Source organism: Aethalodelphis obliquidens, unplaced genomic scaffold (assembly GCF_003676395.1).
Source record: "Aethalodelphis obliquidens isolate GAN/ISIS:26980383/991018 unplaced genomic scaffold, ASM367639v1 scaffold73, whole genome shotgun sequence".
Classification (NCBI taxonomy): domain Eukaryota; kingdom Metazoa; phylum Chordata; class Mammalia; order Artiodactyla; family Delphinidae; genus Aethalodelphis; species Aethalodelphis obliquidens.
The window spans coordinates 8,370,002-8,395,139 of NW_020838017.1; the positions used below are offsets into that span (position 1 = coordinate 8,370,002).

At 34.9% G+C, this 25,138-nt stretch overlaps 1 protein-coding gene across 5 annotated transcripts in view; it reads right to left on the bottom strand.

The window, feature by feature from the left end:
• JMJD1C (jumonji domain containing 1C) overlaps positions 1–25,138 on the bottom strand; it is a 308,347-nt gene that overhangs the window by 152,803 nt on the left and 130,406 nt on the right. For all 5 annotated transcript variants that reach the window (XM_027091871.1, XM_027091869.1, XM_027091868.1 and 2 more), the window contains exon 2: positions 24,450–24,614. Coding sequence is in view for 4 of the 5 variants with exons in the window: in XM_027091869.1 (XP_026947670.1) it covers positions 24,450–24,614 (165 nt within the window). In the remaining variant the exon portion in view is untranslated. The remainder of the gene's footprint in view (positions 1–24,449; positions 24,615–25,138) is intronic.

Consider the following 25,138-nt stretch of genomic DNA (forward strand, 5'->3'; position numbering starts at 1 on the left):
TGAATTTCCCCCAAAAGATCCATTTGGCTTAACTACATTTGATCAAACTGAATTGATAGAAACATTTCTATCACTTTTAAGTTCTCAAGTTATCTGTTTAACTTAATTTCGTATTACAGTTTCTTTTAAATAAGTGGTTCTCAAACCTAACTCCACATTAGAGTCACCTGTGCAGCTTTTACCTTGATGCTCAGTTCTCATTTCAGATCTCTTAAATTAGAACCTTTGGGGGCTGGACCCAAGCATCTATGTCCAAGGACTGTTTTTATAAATAAAGTTTTATTGTAACACAATCACTTTTCATTTCTTTACATGTTGCCTAGAGTTGTGACAGAAATCATGTGGCCAGCAAAGCCTAAAATATTTATTATCTGTCCCTGTACTGAAAAAGTTTGCCAAACCCCACTCTATTTTTATATTATATATATATATATATATATATATATATATATATATATATATATATAAAATATATGGTGAAGCAGGCCAATTGCACTAAAGGAAGTATAGATATCTCAGGAAATTTTGTACTGTAGGCAGAACTATGTACCAGCTTTATCCTTATATTTTTCTCTAAATCTTTTCTCAAAATTAAACATAAAATTAAGAAAAGTGAGAATGATTAGAAAAAATGACAACTAAACATATTAAGAAGTAAGTCTTGGGCTCCCCTGCTGGCGCAGTAGTTGAGAGTCCGCCTGCCAATGCAGGGGACACGGGTTCGTGCCCCGGTCCGGGAAGATCCCACACGCCGTGGAGCAGCTGGGCCCGTGAGCTATGGCCGCTGAGCCTGCGCGTCCGGAGCCTGTGCTCCGCAACGGGAGAGGCCACCAACAGTGGGAGGCCCACATACCGCATTAAAAAAAAAGAAGTAAGTCTTGCATACACAGGATGAGAAGGTAGTAGAGGAATGAAGAAAATATATTCTAGGCTGATTTCATGATTGGAGTAGAGAAAAGGAATATATATTTACAAGTTACAAATTTTAACTTAGATAACATATAAGAATAAAGATTTTGTCAATATATATACACTTCACATCTTTGCTCTACTTGCAGAGGTAACTATATTCAATATCTTGAAATAACCTATAATGGAAAATAATCTGAAAATATGTATACATAAATATAACTGAATCACTGCTGTACACCTGAAACTAACACAACACTGTAAATCAACTATACTTCAATTTTAAAAAACTGTTGCTACAGACTGGGAGAAAATATTTGCACATCACATATCTGAAAAAGGACTTATATTCAAAGTTTTTATAAAAACAACTCTCAAAATTCAAATATTAAAAAAAATTTTTAATGGGCAAATGATTTGATCAGTGAGTTCTCTAATGAAAACAGATAGTAAATAGGTCATGAATAAAGCTCAATACCCATTACTATAAGGGAAAAACAAAGTAAACCACAATGATGTACCTTTACACACTTAATAGGATGTCTAAAATAAACCAAAAACCAACTCGACAATATCAAGTGAAGATAAAGAGCAACTGAACTCTCAAAACATTTCAGCTACTCTGGACAACAGTTTGGCAGTTATTTAAGAAATCAAATACCATCTTACCATAATGACCCAGCAGTCTTCCTCTTAGGTATCTGCCTAAGTGAAGTAAAGTTTATATTAATACAAAAACATGTAGATGTATGTTTTTAGGAGCATTATTCATTATCACCCCAAACTAGAAACAACCGAATTTATCTTTCAATGAGTAACTGCATCAACAAACTATGTTACAATGGAATACTCCTCATTAATAAAAGCAACCAACTACTGATACATGGAATAGCATGGATGAATCTCCAAGCATTATGCTAAATGAAAGAAGCCAGCCTCAAAAGGTTACATACGGTGTGAATACATTTATAGTATATGACATTCTGTAAAGTGTGAAAACTATAAACAAAGAACATTTCAGTGGTTGCCAGTGGTCAGGAGTACAAAGGGGCAGCACAAATTTCTGAGCGTGAGGGAACCATTCTGTATCCCGATTGTGGTGGCACTTACATGAGCCTATAAATTTACCAAAACTCACGAACTGTACGTGAGGATAAATAAATGAATGTTACTGTATGCATGTTTTTTCAAAAACTAATTTTTTTCAGAAATTGTACTTAAGCACTTATAAAAGTAAAGCTATTGATGTTTTACATAAAGAAGACAGAAAAAAAGTACAGGCAGCCTGAAAGAAAGTGGATCCAATTCTTAACAGCGGTTATTTCTGGCCAAATATTAAGGATGACTTCTATATTTTAGTCCTTACAACTCTGTGTGTCTGTCAAAAATCCTGGAATGAACATTTGTAACTTTTATAATCAGGAAATAAAAGCAATTTTTAAAGTAGGATTAGATACCACTTATAAAATTTCTCTGAGTAGCTGGAAAGAAAAAAAAACAACTAAAATAAGGCCAAAAGAAAAATCAATTAAGAGAAGGCACTTAGCCTATGATAAACAATAGTCTGTTTGTATTTCCTCCTACTTTGCTACTATTTTAAATTACCTTACAGTATCAGTCAGTGTCACAGTGTATTACCCTTTCTCCTTCATACCATAATTTGGCTCAATTAAAATGTCATTTTAAAAACTAGTTTAAAATTCAGGGCTTCCCTGGGGGCGCAGTGGTTAAGAATCCGCCTGCCAATGCAGGGGACATGAGTTCAAGCCCTGGTCCGGGAAGTTCCCACATGCTGAAGAGCAACTAAGGCTGTGTACCACAACTACTGAGCCTGAGCTCCAGAGCCCGCGAGCCACAACTACTGAGCCCACGTTTCACAACTACTGAAGCCCACGTGCCTAGAGACTGCTCTGCAACAAGTGAATTCCCTGCAGTGAGAAGCCTGCATACTGCGATGAAGAGTAGCCCCCACTCGCCTCAACTAGAGAAAGCCTGGATGCAGCAACAAAGACCCAACACAGACAAAACAAACAAACAAACAAAAGTAGATAAATTTTTTAAAGTATTAAAAAAATTTTCATTGGCTAATGAGAACTTCAGTTTTGGGGAAAAGAAGGAGTTAAAAAATGTCTGGATCTAGGTGCTCCTACATGATATGGCATACCAACTGTATTTTCACGTTAAAAGTAAAGTTGGCCCCTGAAGGGTGCCATTTTCAACAAACTTTTACTATTCCACAGTATGGAATAAAGGTAAAAAATGAAAGACAAATTTTTATACAAGTATATATTATATAGATACATTTTACAATCTAATCTCTGATTCTTTTTTTTTTTCATACATGAACATTCAATCAGAGACAAAGGAAATGAGTTTCCTTAACTGCAGTCATGGAAAGGCATAGAGGTCAATGAGTAAACAGATTGAAAAAATTTTTTAATAGACCATACATTCCAATGGTTCTCAAAATACATAAGACAATATTCAGAAGAAATTGCATCCCTTTTTCTCTCCTTTCCTGTATCTATACTCCCAACAAATACCCCCATCTGAAACATATACATGAAGGTAACCAGGATTACTGTAGAGTTCCTTTAAGTGCATATAAGTAGATACAAACATATGTATTGATTTTTCTCACCTATCTTATACTTATTTTGAAAAAAAATAGTATAAAACTATATTTATAACCCTATATCTTGTTTTCACCTAATGAGATATTAAGTTATTTTAAATTATTATTACCTTTAAATTAAGAACAAAGACAAAATGCCAGATATAAGGCTAAATAAAAGTCCTACATTTAAGTGTTATACACACACTCACAGATTTAGGTTTCAAGGTTGTCAGCAGTGCTGATGTGAAACTATATTAAGAAAATGTTAATGATTTACACAACTGTAAATGAGAAACGAGAATTACTGGGAGTTAGCTGAGGCTGCTTGCCTATCTCCAGTAAAACATTAACCTCAGTGAGATCCCAAATGGCCTCTTTAAAGTATGGCAACTCTAAGGCTTAACCTGCCCATAATTAATATGCAAATGAACAAGTTACCTAATTTAAGTCAAGAACCTCCATTTTCAGCATAGTAGCTATTTAGGTGGAGGGGCTAAAAACATACAACTGAATAGAGAAAATATATTCGGTAAATGGACAATAACGTAACCACTTCTCAACTCCTCCTGGTATAAAGCAGCATAAGAAAGTCCTAGGAACATTAAAAACCCAGAAACTGTGCCATGCAATCCTTTTTCTGTTTGCATATTCAAACAGGGGATGGAAACAGAAAACATTTTATTCTCTAAGCTATAATGTAGCCTGGATTCTTGTCACCTTCAAATTTATATCTTTTTGTTTAAAAAGAAAAAAAACTTTCAAAAGAAAACTGTATTTGTTAATATGAGCCCAAGGCATTTATCCTGAACTCAGTGTAGTAAAAACAAATATTTAAAGGTTTATCAAAAAGAAAATTAAGACCCAAAGCCTACTAAGTATAATCCATTTTTAAAGCAAAGCAACCCAAAGACTGCTTACCAATGATAATGTTAAGAAAACATTCAAGTGTCATCAAGGTACCAAAAAAAGTCTCAGTATTTCATCAAGAGACATATGCTAGGGCTTCCCTGGTGGCACAGTGGTTGAGAGTCCGCCTGCCAATGCAGCGGACACGGGTTCGTGCCCCGGTCCGGGAAGATCCCACATTCCGCAGAGCAGCTGGGCCCGTGAGCCATGGCCGCTGAGCCTGCGCGTCCGGAGCCTGTGCTCCGCAACGGGAGAGGCCACAGCAGTGAGAGGCCCGCGTAGCACAAAAAAAAAAAAAAAAAAAAAAAGAATAAGAGACATATGCGATTATGTCTTTAGACATATGCTAAAGCTTTGCGTCAGTGATGAGAATTTGTGTCATCTCCTCACACCATGAGACTATGGAGATGTACTAGTTGTTTAAGACTAGTCCAGAGTTCACAATATGACTAACAAGACGCTTTATATAATCCATAAGTATGATACATTTCTACAAATAGTTTACAAGGTTAAATATAAGGACCTTGGGTGGGGACAGCCTATGCTTTAGTCCCAGGTCTGCCAATCGCAAGCTGTAGATCCACAGACAAGTTGCTTGCCTCATAAGCTTCAGTTACCTCACCTGCAAAGTGTAGATGATAAGAATGTTGTAAAGATTTTATTAGATGATACTTTTAAAAGTGCCTGGTATGAAGTAAAAAGTTATCAATAACGTTTTTGAGTTGTCATATACTATATGTGAATGATGTTCAAGATACTATGCTCTAGTACCTTGGGGATAGAGATACCTCTAAGGCAATCTCTTGGGGAAAGAGAAATCAAAAATAAAAATAAAGCATCATCAATTCTTACCCTCAAAGTGCTCAAAGAAAAGTAGGGAAGGCAAGCACATACAGCAATGACTAGAATGCAAGGACTCACAGAAATGTTGAATGTTTTTATAAAAGTCTTATATGTACTTACAAAGAGGATTCTCTGATTGCAGTCAACGGAATTCTTAAAATGAAGGCAGTATATGAGTTACTCTGGATTAGTAGGGATTTAATAAGCAGAAATAGGTGAAAAGACTTTATAGGTAAGGAAAAAGCATGAACAAAAGAATAGAGATGTCAAACTGTATGGTATTTTTTGGAAGTGCTAAGCATAAGCAGTTAGGTATAGAGAGAATATAGCATTGTGGGAGGTATGAGGGAAGGGTAATAGATTTAATAACATCCTAAATTCACTGAAAGAATAATTCACAGATTTCAGGCAGTAAGAATTGATGGTAAGTAAACAGTCTCTAAATAAACATATTATTTAGAAATTTAGGGTTTTAAAAACCCTTAATGTTACAAGCAATCCAGCTTATAACTAAAGAGGAAAGTACTTATTATTTCTACATCCTAAGCATCCCGTAATGTCAAAAATTTCTACCCATAAAATTAGGCAAAAGGAATAAAAATATTTTTACTTATTATTTATCTGAAAAGATCTCCCCACTTGTTTCAATGTTATTTCACAAATGAACACTTAAATCTTTCCTGTAACTTTGAAAAGTACATACTAAGTGCTTTCTTATGTTTGTTTTTCATGTATTTTAAAACCTTACTATTAACTTGGAAGTCATTCTACCATTTTACTTATGATTAATAAATATATCAACAATTTTTTAAAACAACTTTTTTCATTTTCAAAGTCATATAAGTTTAGCGTAGAAGTAGTACCAACACATGACATGAATTGAAGGGATCTATATGAGCAAACAATTTTAAAACTCATGACCAATTACAATCTACATGTGAATAATTGGAAAACATGGATTAAATTAGTACAACACTAACTTTAGGTCTGCAATTCCTAGAAAACATTAATTTCACTTACTTCTAAATTGTCATATTAAAAAACAGGACCTGCATAGAGACCGTTACCCTGAGAGCATTTGCTGAATGGGGGCACACCTGAGCTGAAGTTTATAGAGATTTTGGGGAAACAGTAACAGAATGCAAAAGGCATAGTCTGCTCAGAGAGGCGGCTAGCAAAAAAACCATGAACAAAAGAACAGAGACATTAAACTGTATGGTAGTTTTTGGAAGTGCTAAGCATAAGCAGTTAGGTATAGAGAGAATATAGCATTGTGGGAGGTATGTGACTCACCCACACTAACCTGGAACCACAAAGGGCTAACAAATCACACCTGAGATAAGAGTAAACCTACCCGATTCTTTCCACTTTCTTGGGTCTGCAAAGAAAGCTGGGTTGGTAGTGAGCAAATACAATTTTTAAAAATTCCTTTGAAGTTGTAACCACAAATCAGCCCTCACATGGATTCATTCACATTACCTTAGTAATACAAAAAACTTTAAGCTTTGAATTTAAAGTGATCTAAGACCATCATGATGGTGTCACCCCAGATATATGGCAGACTGAATAGCGAATCCTCTCTGGAGAAATCTACCTTCATTCTAGGCCTAACAATATTCTCACAAAAATCCCCCAACCATCTTCGCCTGGAAAGGGGGAGTGGAGAGTTAAAAATTAACTAAACACAGGGTAGCATGGCTGAGAACCAGCAGAGACAGCAAAACAGGAAAAACTTTAAGATGTGAGAATTAACAGACACAGGTTAACAGAATAATTACAAGTAATGTATGTTTAAAGAAATAAAAGACAACTTTAGAAATATGTACAGAAAACAGAATTTTTAATTTTTTTATAAAAAGGGCAAGCAGAATTGGAAAAGAACAAAAAAACTTCTAGGTATAAGAAAATAGATTTGTTGAAAATTTTTGAAAAAGCAATGGATGAATAAAAGCTTATTAAATACCACTGAAAAGAGTAAATAAACTAGAAGACAGGTCAGAGGAAACACAGCACAGAGACAAAGCAATAAAACAGTCAAAAATAAAGAGGAGAGTGTGATGAAGTGTAAGTCTAATTCAGTGTTTCACTGACGAAGGAGAGGGATTGCAATGCTGAACAAAAACAAGCACGGTCCTGCCTCCATGGGGTATACAATCTACCAGCAGGCTGACATTCATCAAATAATCACATAAAATATGTAAAATTGTAACTGTGATAAATGAAATTAGGAAAATTTACTAAGTACTTTCCTCAATTTAGACCATGAGTTTAGAGAGGACTTCCACGAAGAAGTGACGTGTAATATTTGAGGTATAAATTAACTGGGAAAGTGTTCTAAGCTGAGAGAACAGAATGTGCCAAGGCAGGAGAAAATATGGTATTTTTTAAGAATTCAAAGAAAATTACAGGGATGGGCTATGAAGAACAATGGGGCAACAGGGGGTGGGGTGTGTGGGTGGTTCATACGGCTAGAAGGGCAAGATCACGCAAAGTCTTATAAATGGATGTTTAGTCTTTTTCTTAAGATGAGAAGACACTGAAGGATTCTAAGCAAAGCAGGTGAAAATTAGATTTTCATTTGGAAAATGTATTCATAATAACTGATTGACACTTTTTGAGAACCAAAGAACATTCGGAAGTCTTTTTAAAACCGTTACCAAATTATCATTTTTATAGTAATCAGGCACTTAACTGTAAACATAAGTACAAGTTAGCCACAACTTCAATAAATGATTTAAAGAAGGTCATTATGAATTCACTGTCCCATCAATGAACTTCCCTCATATTACTGAGAGATAATAGAAAGGTGGTCACCGGATGTCTTTTTTTCTGTAACGCCAATGAAATTTTACATGTTTAATTTCCTTGATCTCAAATTGTTCATGTTTTTTCATTGTTTTGACATCTTTTCTCTAATTTTTAAATTTCTAATTGTATTATATTATTTACTGTGTCCAACTAGCTGGATCCTCCTTATATTAACCATTTCTTTTAACCATTTTTTCATTTTTATATCACTTTTTAGATCTCTGAAATTAATGATGTTATGTTTTTATTACAATTGAGATGAACATGCTAAACAGGGACTTTTATATGAACTTGTATATACTTTCACTTTCTTCTATTTCTGAAAATAAGTTTACTATTTTAGTTAACTTTTACATTTACTTTCTTTTACCTTTATTGTTCAGAGTATTTTATATTTGAATTTTCAATTTCTTTAGTTTATTCTACAACTTTTATCATTTCCTAATCTTTTGGCTATTTGTGTTAATCAATAACCTTTATATTACTTTTTAAAAATTTAATCTACTTTAATTAAAAAATAAATGCCTAACAGCACTTTGTTGAGGAGAATGGAGACTTTGTTTAAAAAAGAAAGTAAAAAGCAAGTGTTTCTCAAATTTCTCTTACATGTGTTATGACCTACTGTTTTTTTCTTTTGCAATAATTACACCTTCACAGGAAAGGAGGGAAAAAAGTTGCAAAAAAGTCACCTAGTTTCTTTTAACAGTAACATCTTATAGAACTATAGCATAATGTCAAAACCAGGAAACTGATATTGGTACAAACTACAAATCTCATTTCACCAGTTTTACATGCACTCATAGTTGTCAACTATGTTGTTTACATAGTTGTGTGTGTGCACGCAATCTATTCAATTTTATCCTATGTGCAAGATTCATGTAACCACCACCATAGCCATTATACAGAACTGTTCCATTATCACAAGGATTCCCTAATGCCTTCATACCATTTATAAAAACCCTGAAACAAAGGTTTTTTATTTACGTGAGAAATTTATTTACATAAGAAAGGGTATAAAGCTTCTCTTGAAAGAGAAAGATTCAGGCAGTTTGTGGATGAACAAAGAAAGGTCAAAGGTTGAGCAGTAGGCAAAAAAATTTTTTGAGGGACAGTTGTATGAGAGTAGCTCTTGGTTTAAGAGAAAGACGCAAAGACTTTGTAGAAGTTTTTGTTCTGTGTTCTGTGTTGTCTTCTCTAGGTACTTATTCAAAAAAGACACTGTTTGCTCACGTGCATTAATTTTAGATAATATGTAATGATGAGAGGGGTACCAAGTCAGGAGTTAAGCAGATCCAGCTTTATTTGGAGTACACAATGATGAAGTTTTAAGACAAGCTGATTTAAAGCTCCGAAACACCATAATTAAGCTGAAATAGCAGACTATATGCATCACTGTTTTTCCAAAATAAAATTCATCTGGTGTTCCAAAATTACTCAAATGTTCTTCAGATATGCTATATTTAAATGGACTCCTTGTACTCCAATGAGGAGAGGAAAAACTAAACTTAAATAGCATTTAATTTAAAATTATAACAGTATTAGGGTTACACAATCTATCTATCAGTACATAGCAGTGCTGCATCATAGTAAGAAAAGGACTGCAAAAGACTTCATCCAAACCCGTATCTACCACCACTACATATATATTATCGACCACTACTTCATAGATTATAAAAGATAAACTTTGTCCACAAACACACTATATGTCGGAATACTGGGTGGGGTGGGGACAGAATACCAGAGATTTCCTGGCATTACTCAATTAAAAGTAGGAGACAGACATTCAAAATGATAAAAAACATTTCTTAATCTGTAATTATTTTTTCACCCAAAAAGGTTAGCCCTGCTTTTCTCCACTGTGAAAGTGGATTACTTTGATACACCTTACCTTCAAATCCTCCTGAAGAATAGAAAAGACCTTGGAAATCATTCTTATATTCTTTGAAATCCCTAGGGGAGCCCCAAGATTAGCACAATTATCTTTGGGTTTACCCAGTTTACAAGATGCTACAATGGTTTGCCCATCTTTCATGGTTCACATATCCATTTCAACTTTACAACCTTAAGATATCAAAATCACGTTTAATTCATAAAGCAGTACATGCATAGTAAGTTATCTATTTAGTTTTAAAACAAGACTTTTGGGGAATATTTGCATATTTACTGAGAAGGGAGGAAAAGTGGGGAATTCTAAAAGGACATATAACGATCTGTTAACTAGGGATACCTATGGGAAATACATGAAAGAGAATGAGAAAAGATTATCACTTTTAATCTTACATAATTATTTAAACTTTTCAATGCAGTTACTTCTTTCCTCAGTAACTTACTTAACTATACCATGTCTCAAGTTTGCGTATCTGTAAAACAGGGATAATAAAAATATCAGTCTCAAAGGGATGATACAAAAACACTGGGAAAAATTCCTGGAACTTGGTAAGCCCTCAAAAACCTAACGATGTTATATTACTTATATTATTACATGTAAGAAAACTTACATCATATTTTTTCAAATGGAAGTATAAATATACTTTACAACAGTATCAAGGGAGATCTGTATTTTTCATAGAACTCTTCACAGTTGCATTTAAATAATTGTGTCAGACAGCAAGGACCATACTTGTTGGATTTACAGTACTTACATAATGCTTAGCACACAGTAAATGTTAAAAAATATTTACTGAATGAAATTATCATGTGACATATATATAATGCTGCTTCATTTTAAGTTACTTGTAACCATTTATAAATTAAAACAAAAAAGTATTTATACAGTGAAAGAGAAGCTACTTTTGTAAAGAGGCAAGCGTTTAAAACTCAACACCAAAGCAGAGTTTTTCCCCACAAGAACTGAAAATAATTTCTCAAATGAGAACACATGGTAGACAGGCAACCATATTTCTGGACAAGAAGAAAACGCAACCAACAATCTCTACCTTTATTTTATATGGCTAGCTGCTTTTGGCTGCTATGAATTATAACAGCAACAAAATAAAAATCCCCAGCAATTCCAAGCATAACAAAAAAGACAAAGAGATATGGGAAATACTTATAATAGAAAGGTCAAATAATCAAGAAAAAGATTCCAAAATAATTTTAGGATATAAAGATTTTTAATAAATTATATCCAAAGAATAAGTGACTGTGACCTATGATGGGGCTCTGAGCCATACATTATCACCTGTGACCTCCAAAGGAAGTGATAACTAAAGATATTAGTCTGACAGTCTGGGAGGGGCTAGAGACTAAAAGTCAGCCATGTGAACAGTTTGTGATCAAGCCCCAGTAAAAACAATCAAAACCAAAGGTTTGACTTAGCTTTTCCTGTTTGACAATAATCTATGCATACTGTCATACACTGTGGCCAGGAAGAGGTAACACTGTCCACGACTCCACAAAAAGAAGATGATCAGGAGCTCCACGTCTAGACTCCTATGGGAGTCTGTACCTTTGACTGATTTCAATTTGTATCTTTTCTCTGTACCAAACTATGGGCTTGAGCGTAACAGTTTTCAGTGAGTTCTGTGAGTTCCTCCAGCTAATTAATTGAACCTGGGGGTGGTTTTCAAAAGCCTTGAACTTGCAATGGTGTCAGAAGGGCTGTCTTGCGGAGACTGTTTGCTCAAACTGTACAATTGGCTGAGCTTAGTGAGTTGGTGTCAGAAGTGGGATTTATGCAACAAATGCTAACCACCTCAAATATGTAGTTTGGGAAAAGAATGACAGGATGGTGGAGGACAAACCTTTCGACTCCCAGGTGGCCCTTTGGCCACCCATGGTATGGAACGGTAGCTGTACAATGATCAGTTAGGAGAGGTGAAAGTTACCAGTGAAATTTAGAAATGATGGATCCAACTTGTAGAGATCTGGCTCACTGGATAAAGAAATGTAAAATTTTTTAAATAAGCTAACTATATAATCTCTTGATTCTTGTCATCTGTAACAGTTAAAAAGAAAGTCAGGGAGATACTGAGGCAGATCCTGACACCTGGCCAAGCTTAGGAAGAAAAAGATTTACTAACTAGAATAAGGAGATTAGAGGGATGTCTCTTCCAGGAGGAAGGCAAGGGATGGCAATCAGCCTATGAAAATAATGAGGTTTTAGTGAAATGGGTCAGGCAGACTCAACAAATAATGCTAGGCACCAGCACTGGGAAAGGACTTGTACCCTGACCCAAAAGGTCCTTTTGACAGGTTGAGGTCAAAATAGCCTTGGGAAAATGGCCCTCCATCTTAGCTGCTAAGGCTCACATAGCACACCCATGGGATTCCTACATACCTCTAAACCTATGGAAGTTCTTCTGGGGCACCTGTAATTTATACCAATGCACTATGACTGCCCTTCCCCCTATGACTGATCAAAATAAGACATATCCTGTATTACCGTTATAATATTAATATAATTAATATAATTCTCAATATTCCTTGTGTACTGCCTGTAGTAGAGAAGTGGGCCTTACTTCTTAACACCACACAATGGAAAACAGTCTTAGTACAAGCTTGTGAACTAAGACAGGGTGATTGACTTTGTTCTAAACTGACTTAGAATCCAGAAAAAAATGAGTAAGGGCCAATTGTTAACTAAGCCTGTCCATAATAATATCTGATATATGGGCAAGATTCAATTGTTAGGAGCATAGCAAATTCCTCTGCAATACTGACATTGTTCTTTAGTGAAACTGAACTATCTCATGACCATACTACGATATGACATAACACTGTCACTGTAAGATTCAATTACCTTATGTAAGTCTTATAATAATACTGATAATTAAATGTATCAGAAAATTGAGCTTTCTCAGAATGTAATACTGATAGAAAAAGAATGGTCTGGGAAATAACAAGATTTAGCTAACCATCAGCTAATTTCTATACTAAATAGTTCTGTACAAGTTTATCATAAGGTACAAATAGTGGTAGATCATGACGGGAAATAAATAATAAATTACTACAAGAATATGAAAATGTATGTAATGGCTTTATAAATCAGATTAGCAGCTTCTTTAAATCTATCCCTACTCCACACTGGCACTTCCAAATGTAGGGTATGTTCATACTATTATTATTACTGTGACTATCATATAAATGCTATACTAAATGCAGATGTCTAGACAAATATGACTGTATTGCCGTAAGACAGCACAGGCTAAAGGCTATGGGAGTGGCCTGTCTAGTGAAGCAGCAACCCTACCTACCCAAAGAGAGGTCTGGCCTGGATTTCAGCTACTGGGAGGTGATCTTTAGACCCCTGTGATAAGTGTCTTTGTTTGCTTCAGGGCTTTGGCCACTGGACTGTCCAACAATTAATTTATGATGGGGACTTTGGATATTTCAATATCAGTTTCAACTTCCAGAGTAAGTGATAACTAAAGGTACTAGTCTGATCTCCAGAAAGAAACAGAGACTAAAGCTCAGATATGCAGACAGAATGTGCTTGAGCTCCAATGAAAACTATGGCCAGCAAAGGCTCTGGTTGGCAATACTCTGCAATTATCACACTTTGTGGCCAGAAGGAGATAATACTATCTATGAATATCATGGTCCATGTGTAGACAGACCCTCCTGTACTTTGTGCCCTAGGCATCTCTTCCCTTGTTGATTGTAATTTGCATCCTGGCTCTGCAATAAATCACAGGCACAAGTACCCAGTTTTCAGTGAGCTTTATGAGTCCTTGTAGTGAATTATCAAACTGAAGAATAGGTCTGGGAAACCCTCAAACTTATAAGAGAGGCAGTCTTGTGGGGATTACACCTAAAAACTGTACAGTTTGGTTAAACTCATTGCTGTGCTATACAAAAGTTTTTTTTTTATTTAATTTTTAATTGAAGTAGAGTTGATTTACAATGTTGTGCCAATCTGTGCTGTGCAGCAAACTGACTCAGTTATATACATATAGACATTCTTTTTTCTTTTTAATATTCTTTTCCATTATTCCACAGGATATTGAATATAGTTCCCTGTTATACAGTAGGACCTTGCTGTTCTGAGGTTTTTATTTATATATTTTGCTGCTTAACCTTTACAACTCTACATGGTAGGCACTACTATTATGAAGACAGTGAGACACAGGGAGAATAAATGATTTAATTTCTTCCAGATATTAAGAGTAAAGGGCAGAGTAGAGACCTGAACCAGGAAATCCAACATCAAGGCTTATGTTCTTAATATATTACATTGCCTTCCTAGATGACTGCTAGGCTTCTGTTGTCTTTTTCAGCAATTACATTCTCTGAATCTGTGACTAGAAGATCTCTAAGGTCATATCATGCCATGTAAATCTATAAGTAAACAGTAATTCAGACTGAATTAAAAACAAATCTTAAATAATCTTTATTATATTTTACTTGGTCATTGTTTCAACTGTCATTTTTATTAGAAACTCTTAATTCTTTGTACTATTAAGAATAGATATTAAAAATGCTGTATTAAGCAAGGTCCTTTTTGACGCACCTCCAAGAGAAATGGAAATAAAAACAAAAGTAAACAAATGGGACCTAATGAAACTTAAAAGCTTTTGTGCAGCAAAGGAAACCATAAAGAAGACCAAAAGACAACCCTCAGAATGGGAGAATATTTGCAATGAAGCAAATATTGCAATAATTTGCAAATATTGCAAATATTTTTCATTTGCAAAAATATTTGCAAATGAAGCAACTGACAAAGGATTAATCTCCAAAATTTATAAGCAGCTCATGCAGCTAATAACAAAAAAACAAACAACCTATTCCAAAAATGGGCAGAAGACCTAAATAGACATTTCTCCAAAGAAGATATACAGAGTGCCAACAAACACATGAAAGAATGCTCAACATCACTAATCATTAAAGAAATGCAAATCAAAACGACAATGAGATATCATCTCACACCAGTCAGAATGGCCATCATCAAAAAATCTAGAAACAATAAATGCTGGAGAGGGTGTGGAGAAAAGGGAACCCTCTTACACTGTTGGTGGGAATGTAAATTGATACAGCCACTGTGGAGAACAGTATGGAGGTTCCTTAAAAAACTACAAATAGAACTACCATATGACCCAGCAATCCCACTACTGGGCATATACCCTGAGAAAACCATAATTCAAAAAGAGTCATGTACCAAAATGTTCACTGCAGCTCTATTTACAATAGCCCAGAGATGGAAACAACCTAAGTGTCCATCATCGGATGAATGGATAAAGAAGATGTGGCACATATATACAATGGAATATTACTCAGCCATAAAAAGAAACGAAATTGAGCTATTTGTAATGTGGAGGATAGACCTAGAGTCTGTCATACAGAGTGAAGTAAGTCAGAAAGAGAGAGACAAATACCATATGCTAACACATATATATGGAATTTAAGGGAAAAAAAATGTCATGAAAAACCTAGGGGTGAAACAGGAATAAAGACACAGACTTACTACTAGAGAATGGACTTGAGGCTATGGGGAGGGGGAAGGGTAAACAGTGACAAAGCAAGAGAGAGGCATGGACATATATACACTACCAAACGTAAGGTAGATAGCTAGTGGGAAGCAGCCGCATAGCACAGGGAGATCAGCTCGGTGCTTTGTGACCGCCTGGAGGGGTGGGATAGGGAGGGTGGGAGGGAGGGAGACGCAAGAGGGAAGAGATATGGGAACATATGTATATATATAACTAATTCATTTTGTTGTGAAGCTGAAACTAACATACCATTGTAAAGCAATTATACTCCAATAAAGATGTTAAAATGAAAAAAAAAATGCTGTATTAACATAAAAAGCATATGTCAAAGTATATCAACAGTAGCCTAAAACAAACCACTAAACTAATTCATTTGAAGAAAACTATTTCCAAAGTAAAAACTGCAGGACAAACTAATTACATCAGAATTTCCAATATCTTGGGAAATAACAGTTGTTTTCTTTTTTTTTTAATTTTTATTTTTTTGCTGTACGCGGGCCTCTCACCGCTGTGGCCTCGCCTGTCGCGGAGCACAGGCTCCGGACGCGCAGGCTCAGTGGCCATGGCTCACGGGCCCAGCCGCTCCGCGGCATGTGGGATCCTCCTGGACCGGGGCACGAACCCGTGTCCCCTGCATCAGCAGGCAGACTCTCAACCACTGCGCCACCAGGGAAGCCCTAGTTGTTTTTAATTGAAACAACATTATAATCAAGCATATGCCTTCCATTCTAAAGGAATAATTTTAATTACTTTATAATACTTCCTAAGTACATAATTTTAACACCACTGTAATCAAGATTTGTGTTTTACTTAAATTTAATTTGTCCATGTTTCTCTAAAGTATTCATAATTATAATTTTTAAAGCTGCATAACCTCTCAGAAAATTAATTCAACACCATTCACAAATTTTCAGACATCAAAGTTGTTTCTTTTCTTCTTCCTTAGTAGGACTTAATGAACAACTTCCTGCATGTAACATTATACCTTTAATTTTTCTATCTGCAGGACTATCTGGCTCATATTAAGTATCTGATAAACACTGGGTGAACTGACTATAATTTTTACTTTCTTAAGAGTTATTTTATAAGGATAATTTCCTAAGAGTAGAATTAATGAATCACAGAGTAGAAACTTCTTTATGGTCCTTACAAAATAATACTTTCCCCCAAATAATGTCATTTTATGACCCACAAGAAATGAAAGACATGCTCATTCACTGGAATCCTTTCCAGTATTAGACTTTGTCATTTAAAAAATTTAATACTTTACGATGTATAATTTGATCTCTTAAAGTGCTTCACCTTCCTGAGAAATAATAATCCTGAAGGTTTATTATCTTTACTACCATTTCATTATTTACTGAAGTACAAAGAACTGTAAAACTTAAATTCTAATTCTGAAAACTCAGTTGTCGATGTAAAAACTCTGTAAATGAATTTATGTGAAAGCTCATTTCATATCTGGAATGTGGCATATCTTCACATTTCAGCAAAATTTGGCTGAAGTCATAATCTAACCAAGTTTGGCAATGTGAGAGACATAAATGTAAGTTTGTCCCAAAGAGAGGCGAATTCTGTTCTACTTTGAGAGGGTTTCTTTCAGAACAGAGAGCAACTAAAAAGTATTTTCACTAGGCAAAAAGCCTAAAGGAAATATATTGATGAAGGTTCACATGTTTTTTTTGTTTTTTTTTTTTTTGCGGTACGCGGGCCTCTCACTGTTGTGGCCTCTCCCGTTGCGGACCACAGGCTCCGGACGCGCAGGCTCAGCGGCCATGGCTCACGGGCCCAGCCGCTTCGCGGCACGTGGGATCTTCCTGGACCGGGGCATGAACCCGTGTCTCCTGCATCGGCAGGCAGACTCCCAGCCACTGCGCCACCAGGGAAGCCCAGTTCACATGCTTTTGATCTGATCGCAATTCCTGGTCAAACCAGAATAACTTATCTAGCGAAGGAAAAGTTGCATTGGGAAGAAGAAGTCAGAGCTTCCTAAAAGTCATTCCAGAAATTCAGATAAATTACTGTAGATTGGCATATTTAGTTGAAAATGAAAATATAAGTTCATTTCCCCCCATGACAACTTAAGGAATCACATTTGTATTTGATTAGAAAGAGGGCATCTATTATAAACATTTTTATTGTTTGCTTTTGACTACTTGTCATGTAAAACTGATAACTTAACAAACACATTTTTACCACAACTGGCTGATGATGCTCTCTTGTCCTTTGATCTTAGCATAATAAAGTAACAGCCTGGAAACTTGCTATAACTCCCAGTGGGGTTCTTTTTCACTAGCTGGGATAGAGTAAATCTATCACTTTAAAATAAGCATTTCCTCACTGTCTAAGATGGGTAAGGCACTGTGCTAGAGTCCTAGGGTGATAGAGATGACTAAGACGTGATCCTGTCCTCAAAGAACTTACAATCTAGTAGAGAAAGACAGACATGTAAACAAATAGGTATAATACAAAGCAGAATGTACTAGTTGTTAAAATAAAGATACAAAAACAATGTTCTACAGGAGCAAAAGATGGTAAAATTAATTCTGGATGGGGTGATCTGGAAGGCTGGGTCAGCAGAAAAGGAGTAGAAAACTCAGCCCCTTAGAAAATGCAGCAGTGTTACAGCCCAGCTGGGTTAGGGTCGAAGCTCCACTCCCCACAGAAAGTTTTCCTAAAGGAGATGGAGCCAGGGCCCTAACCCAGTTAGGTAGGCGATTCGTTGATTTCAATTATGAATGCAACACTTTCTTTCCCTGGTGCAGATAAATGTGATTTCATGAGTATTTTGCTTCATTAAAAAATAAAATTTTACAACATATTAAGTAACTTACATAAAAATGTAAGTTACCTTGGCCTCCATCATCAAAATGGCCTCAGGTGGTACCATGATCTTACAGGACCAAGCCAAAAAAAAAAGACACCACTTCAGCATTTTACATATGTGGTGCTCCAATACATGTTCTGCTATTGATATCCTGGGAAGAAAGATGAGGAGATAATTCCAGAGAAGTAACCTGGGTATTATACTATCCCACATTTTATTGCAGTTTTATTTACCTTTAAACTTTTAAAGTAAACTTTAGAATAGGTTAATGAGATAAAAGGGTTTTTTTTTGTCCTGTCATGATTCCAAAAACCAGCAGGTATATTGCTGGTTTCCACTGACTTCTTAGAATAAGAGGGAGACTAGATAATATAACCAACATGTAATATTTAACAGATACCATACAAGGTGTGAAACAACTGGAAAGAAGATAATACAAACATATGTTTAAGTACAAAGGAACAGGAAAGCAACTATCAGGTGCACAGAATTACAAACATTTAATTCTCTACAAAAATCTGTAGAGAATTAAAAACAAGACTAACTTTCTACTGTGTTTCAGCCTATTACTACCTCATATGTATCCCTAAAATAACTCAAATTTGTATGTATAGTATTTCATTATGCTATATGAATTTAAAAATTCTGAGTTTCATAACTGCTGCTTGTAGATTTCCTTAAATAAGCCTCATTTTACTGAACAGATAAACAAGACTCTTAGTCACATGTATTATAATAAATGAATATTTGCAAAGTCTTATGAAAGTTAAAATGATTATTTTCTAGAGTATACCATGCATTCTGATTTTAATTGTTTGTTCTATTAATTTTTACACCCCCCTGAAACAAACAAAGGAAATAGGAAGAAAGGAAGACACTTCCTGACTATCTGAATTAAGGAAGATATCACATAAGACAGACTTTCTTTAAATACAAACATACAATTCAAAAAGACTTTCTCTCATAAAAGTAGCTGAGCAAACCACGAAACAAATACGACAAAGAGTTACAATATCTGTAATAATATTTTAAAAGTTCATAATATTAGAAAAACACAAAACCCTAATAAATAACTGAAAAAAAGTTCACAAAAATACAAGTTCCTAATAAATATGAGAAAGTACTCATCCCATTAAAGAAATGCAAATTAAAACAATAAAATAGTTTTTTTTTTTTTTATTTTATTTTATTTTTTTGCGGTACGCGGGCCTCTCACTGTTGTGGCCTCTCCCGCTGCGGAGCACAGGCTCCGGACGCGCAGGCTCAGCGGCCATGGCTCACGGGCCCTAGCCGCTCCGCGGCATGTGGGATCTTCCCGCACCGGGGCACGAACCCGCGTCCCCTGCATTGGCGGGCGGACTCTCAACCACTGCGCCACCAGGGAAGCCCTAAAATAGTATTTTAAAATATCAAATTAGCAGATATAAAAATAATAACATTCAATTCTGCACTTCTTAAACTGTAAAAATCCTCCTTTTCCAATGTTTGTTTGGGTTTTACAAGATGTTCTGAAAATAAGTAATCAACGCTTACAGGCAGGGTTGGGGGGAGTTGGGGGGTTAAGGTCAGGGTGAGATGAAAACACTCATACACTGGGGACAATAGTAGTAAGCACAACTTTCAAATAATTTGTGGAGAGTATTAGCATATTTTTAGATTTTTCTTGTTTTCAAGTTCATACCCTTGTGACTCTACTACCGTGAATCTAAATTTTAAAAATAATCAGATTCAGACAAAGATTTACATATTTATAATGATATTTATAATCACAAAAAATTAGAAACAACTACAATACCAAACCTTAGGGAAATGGATCATTATAGGATCAAATATTATGCAGCCTTTAAAAATTGAGGACAAATGTATAGGATAAAACATTAAGTAAAAAAAAAACCCAGGATCTACAATTTTAATGCAGCTTCAGCTAAAACTATGATTAAAAGAAGCACAGATTTTGTATCCTGCTGCTTTTTCTGAATTGCCTTATTAGCTTTAATGTGTGTATATGCGTGTGTGTATGTGTGTGTGTGACCACACAAGGTCATACCATCTGCAAACAAATAATTTTACTACTTCTTTTTCAATTTAGATGCTTTTTTTTCCCCTTGTCTAAGTGTCATCCTTCTCTTCCGGAAAAGCTTCCAGTTTTTTCACAATTGAGTGGGATGTTAGCTAAGCAGAAGGATATAAAATCAGCACATGGAAGTCAACTGCATTTCTATACTATAATAATGAACAATCTGAAAATAAAATTAACAAAACAATTCCATATACAACAGCATAGAAAAGAATTAATTACCTAGGAATTAACCACAGAAGTGAAACACTGGTACACTGGAAACTATAAAACACTGCTAACAAAATTTAAAAGAGACATAAATAAATGGAAAGATATGTGTTCATGGACTGGAAGGCTTACTATTGTTAAGAGATCAATACTATCCAAAGCGATCTATACATTCAATGCAATTCCTATAAAAATCCCCATGTTTCTTGCAGATATAGAAAGATCCATCCTGAAACTCATATGGAATTCTCAAGGGACACCAAACAGCCAAAACGATCTTGAAAATAAAAAAAGTTGAGGAACTTATACTTCGTGATTTCAAAACTTCCTACAAAGCTTCAGAAATCAAAACAGTGTGGTACTGGCATACAGAGAGACATAGAGACCAACAGAACAGAATAAAGAGCCCAGAAATAAAATCTTACATACACAGCAAAAGAAGTTATGACAATAGTGTCAAGAACATTCAGTGGAGAAAGGACAGTCTTTTTAACAAATGGTGCTGGGAAACTGGATATTCACATACAGAGGAATGGAGTTGATATTATATTATATAATGCCCTATACAAAAATTAACTCAAGATGGATCAACAGCATACATGTAAGGCCTAAAACAATCAAACTCTCAGAAGAAAACATATGACAAAAACTTCATGACTCTGGATTTGGCAGTGATTTCTTGGATATGACACCAAAGGCAAAGATAATAAAAGAAAAAAATAGACAAATTTAACTTACTGAAAAATTTAAAATTTTGTGCATGGAAAGACATTATCACCAAAGTAAAAAGACAACCCACAGAATGATAGAAAATGTTTTGCAGATCAAATCTGATAAGGGATTAATATCCAGAATACTACAGAGAACTCCTAAAACGCAACATAAAAACAAACAACCCAATTCAAAAATGGTCAAAGAGGGCTTCCCTGGTGGCGCAGTGGTTGAGAGTCCGCCTGCCGATGCAGGGGACACGGGTTCGTGCCCTGGTCTGGGAGGATCCCACATGCCACGGAGCGGCTGGGCCCGTGAGCCATGGCCGCTGGGCCTGCGCGTCCGGAGCCTGTGCTCCGCAACGGGAGAGGCCACAGCAGTGAGAGGCCCGCGTACCGCAAAAAAAAAAAAAAGGTCAAAGAATTTGAAGAATCATTTTTCCAGAAAAGATATACAAATGGCCAATAAGCACATGAAAAGATGTTCAACATCACTAATCATTAGGGAAATGCAAAGCACAACAACAAGGAGATAGCACCTCATATCCATTAGGATGACTATTATCAAAAAACTGAAAAAAAAAGCAAGTGTTGGCTAGAATGTAAAATAGTATGGCTGCTCTGACAGTATCCACAAAAAAATTAAGAGATAGAAGTATCATATAATCCAGCAATTACACTTCTGAATATTTACTCCAAAGAAGTGAAAGCATGGTCTCAAAGAGATATATGTACCCCCAAGAGCACAGCAGTATTCCTCACAATAGCCAAGAGGTGGAAGCAACACAAGTGTACACCAACAGACAAACGACTGAATATGATGTGGTACATACATACAATGAAATATCATTCAGCCTTATAATATAAAGGAAGGAAATTCTAACACAGGCTACAACATGGATGAACACTGCAGACACTGTGCTAAGTGAAATAAGCCAGTCACAAAAGGACAATACTGTATGATTCCACTTATATAGGTACAGAGTAGTCAAAATCATGGAGACAGAAAGTAAAATGGTGGCTGCTAGGGGCTGGGAAAAGGGGGGAATGGGGACTTGATGTTTAATTGGTACAGAGTTTCAGTTTTGTAAGATGGAATAATTTCTGTAGATTGTACAACAATGTCAATGTACTTAACGCCACTGAACTTCACACTTAAACGTAAGTAAAATGGAAAATTCTACGTTAAGCACATTGCACCACAATTCAAAAAAATTATTTAATTCTGTGCTTGAAAAAAAAACGCAGAGAAATATAATTTATAAGAAAATATGTCAAAGAATTAAGTTAGATATTCCTTGGAAGCCAAAATAGAATGATTATGATTTTCTAGTTTATACCATTTAGCACTTTCCAAGTTTTTAATAATATGTACTTGTTTTTATATTAAAAAAAAAGTTGAATTTTAAAAAGAAGTTTGGTTCTTATTCAAGTAGTTCTGTGAGGTTAAAAGATTTTCAACAGAAACAAATTTCTAAAATTATGATAAAAATTATTAAACAGTATTTCCTAATAGAAATTTTCTCCCAAATCAGTAATTTACAAATATACATTAGGAATTCACCTTAATTTTAACTCTCTCTCATAAAGGGCAAAGATTTTTCTAAAGTTCTGTTTATTCTTTAACTATGACACTAAGGCATATTTTTTGGTATTACTGATATCACTGCTTCCTGCTTTTGAGACTTTTCATACAAAATTCACGTATATGTGATAATTACAGATTTTTTCCAATTTTTGAGTTAAGGTTTAGAGAATGAAAAAGCATGCTTGTCACGATTTTAAAAAACTTCATATTAACAATCCAACATATTCATTCAACAAATATTTTTTTAAAATCTATTATGGATAAAATTATCTTCTTTATTTTCCTAGAGTATTCAAACTATCCTATCAAAACTATAACTCATAAGTATCACCTTTCATCTTTCCATATTATATTTTCTTTTTAAAATGCCATTAATTCATTTCATCATCTCTCTCCTTCCCTCTCTGTCTTTGCTTTTTAACCACTTAACTCCTCAGACTTTTAAAGGGTTAACTAACTAAAAGAGAAAATTTTTAAGCACTACAATTCTCAGCAAGTAAAACTATCCTTGTAAGTAGTTAATTTATTGAAAAAATCTGAAGTACCTACCCTGATAATATATATACCAAATACATGAAATAACGTTTCAATGGCTTTAACATATTTCTTTGATATTAATGTAAGAAAATTATTTCATTCAAACAAACTGAATAAATATTAAATGCCGAACACCCTGCCAGAAAACAGGGATAACAATGGTTAAAGAGATGTGGCTTTTTTCCCACAGAATTAATGATATTGTTGTTAGTATGTTTCTTTTATAAAACTCTGCAAACTAATTGAGAATTTATTGAAATCTACTATTTTCTTAAATGGAATACCTCCTGATATGAAATAATTTTACTTATTACCTTAACATCCACAGTTGACCCTTAAACAACATGGGGGTTATGACCTGACCCTCCGTGCAGTTGAAAATACGTGTATATAATTTTATAGTTGGCCCTCCATATCTGCAGTCCCCCATCTGCAGATTCAACCAGCTGTAAATAGTACAGTACAGGGGTATATATTTATTGAAAAAAATCCATGTATAAGTGGACCCCACAGTTCAAGTCCATGTTGTTCAAGGGTCAACCGGAATTTCACATTAAATATCTGCTATTATCCACAATGACTCACTCAATTTTGACAAAATTTAACGAACTAAGGAAAATTATATGCTACTGAATGATTTATAAAAAGTACCCTCTTATCGTTCACCTACAAAGTCTCATTCAACACAGTTCTTTCACACTGCATACAAATCAATCAAGTATCTCTCAGCAGTTGTCAATTCATGTTTCCCCTAGTTGAACAGAATAAACTATTTGTGGACTAAATATGCTGAAAGAGTACTAACAAAAAGACACACAGAATTCTTTAACAAAATGAAAGCAATATTTTGAAATATCTGCCAGATACTTCCGAGCCTCCTCAGGAATATTAACCTATAATCACTAAGATAAATCTAAACTTATATTTAGCTCTTATTCTTTTAAAACAAACAACTGAAAATGCTTAATGAAATAGGAATATAGATCTTACCAATGCAGGCCACTGAATCTGTTTGCTCTTTGATCCCTGAGTCTGGCTAGGGTTGTTCCTTCTGGCCCAGATTAAGTGGTATTCCACCAAGAAGGTTGAAAAATCTTCATAAACTTTAACCCACTCTCGTTTATCCCACTCAAGATGATCAAATTCCACATACACCTATGGAAAAGAAAACATAAACTCCATAAACAACACAGAATGTGATATTTTAAAATATAAGCCATGAAGTTAAATTAGAAAAGCCATTAACAAATTCATTATTCGAATTAATATTTCTCTTAAAAATCATTATTTATCTAACATCTCCTTAACCAAATTATAACCCTTACCTATTGTATGGCAGGAAGATAAACTGTAAGTTTATTAAGAAAAGCAATTTACACAATATTGGTCAGTACAGACCAGCGAATATCTACTAAAAAAATACTGAAGAACTATGTTGATACTGATGATTCTAGAAGCAGAAGTCAGGAAATGTTTTCTGAGGACCAAATAGTAAATATTTTACGCTTTGCAAATCATATGGCCTCTGTCATAACTACTAATTTCTGACTTTGTAGTATCGAAGTAGCCACAGACAATATGTAAACAAATGAGTTTGGCTTTGCTCCAATAAAACTTTAATTACAAAGACAGGAGGCAGTGCAAGGATGGTTCAACATATGAAAAATCAATCAATGTTA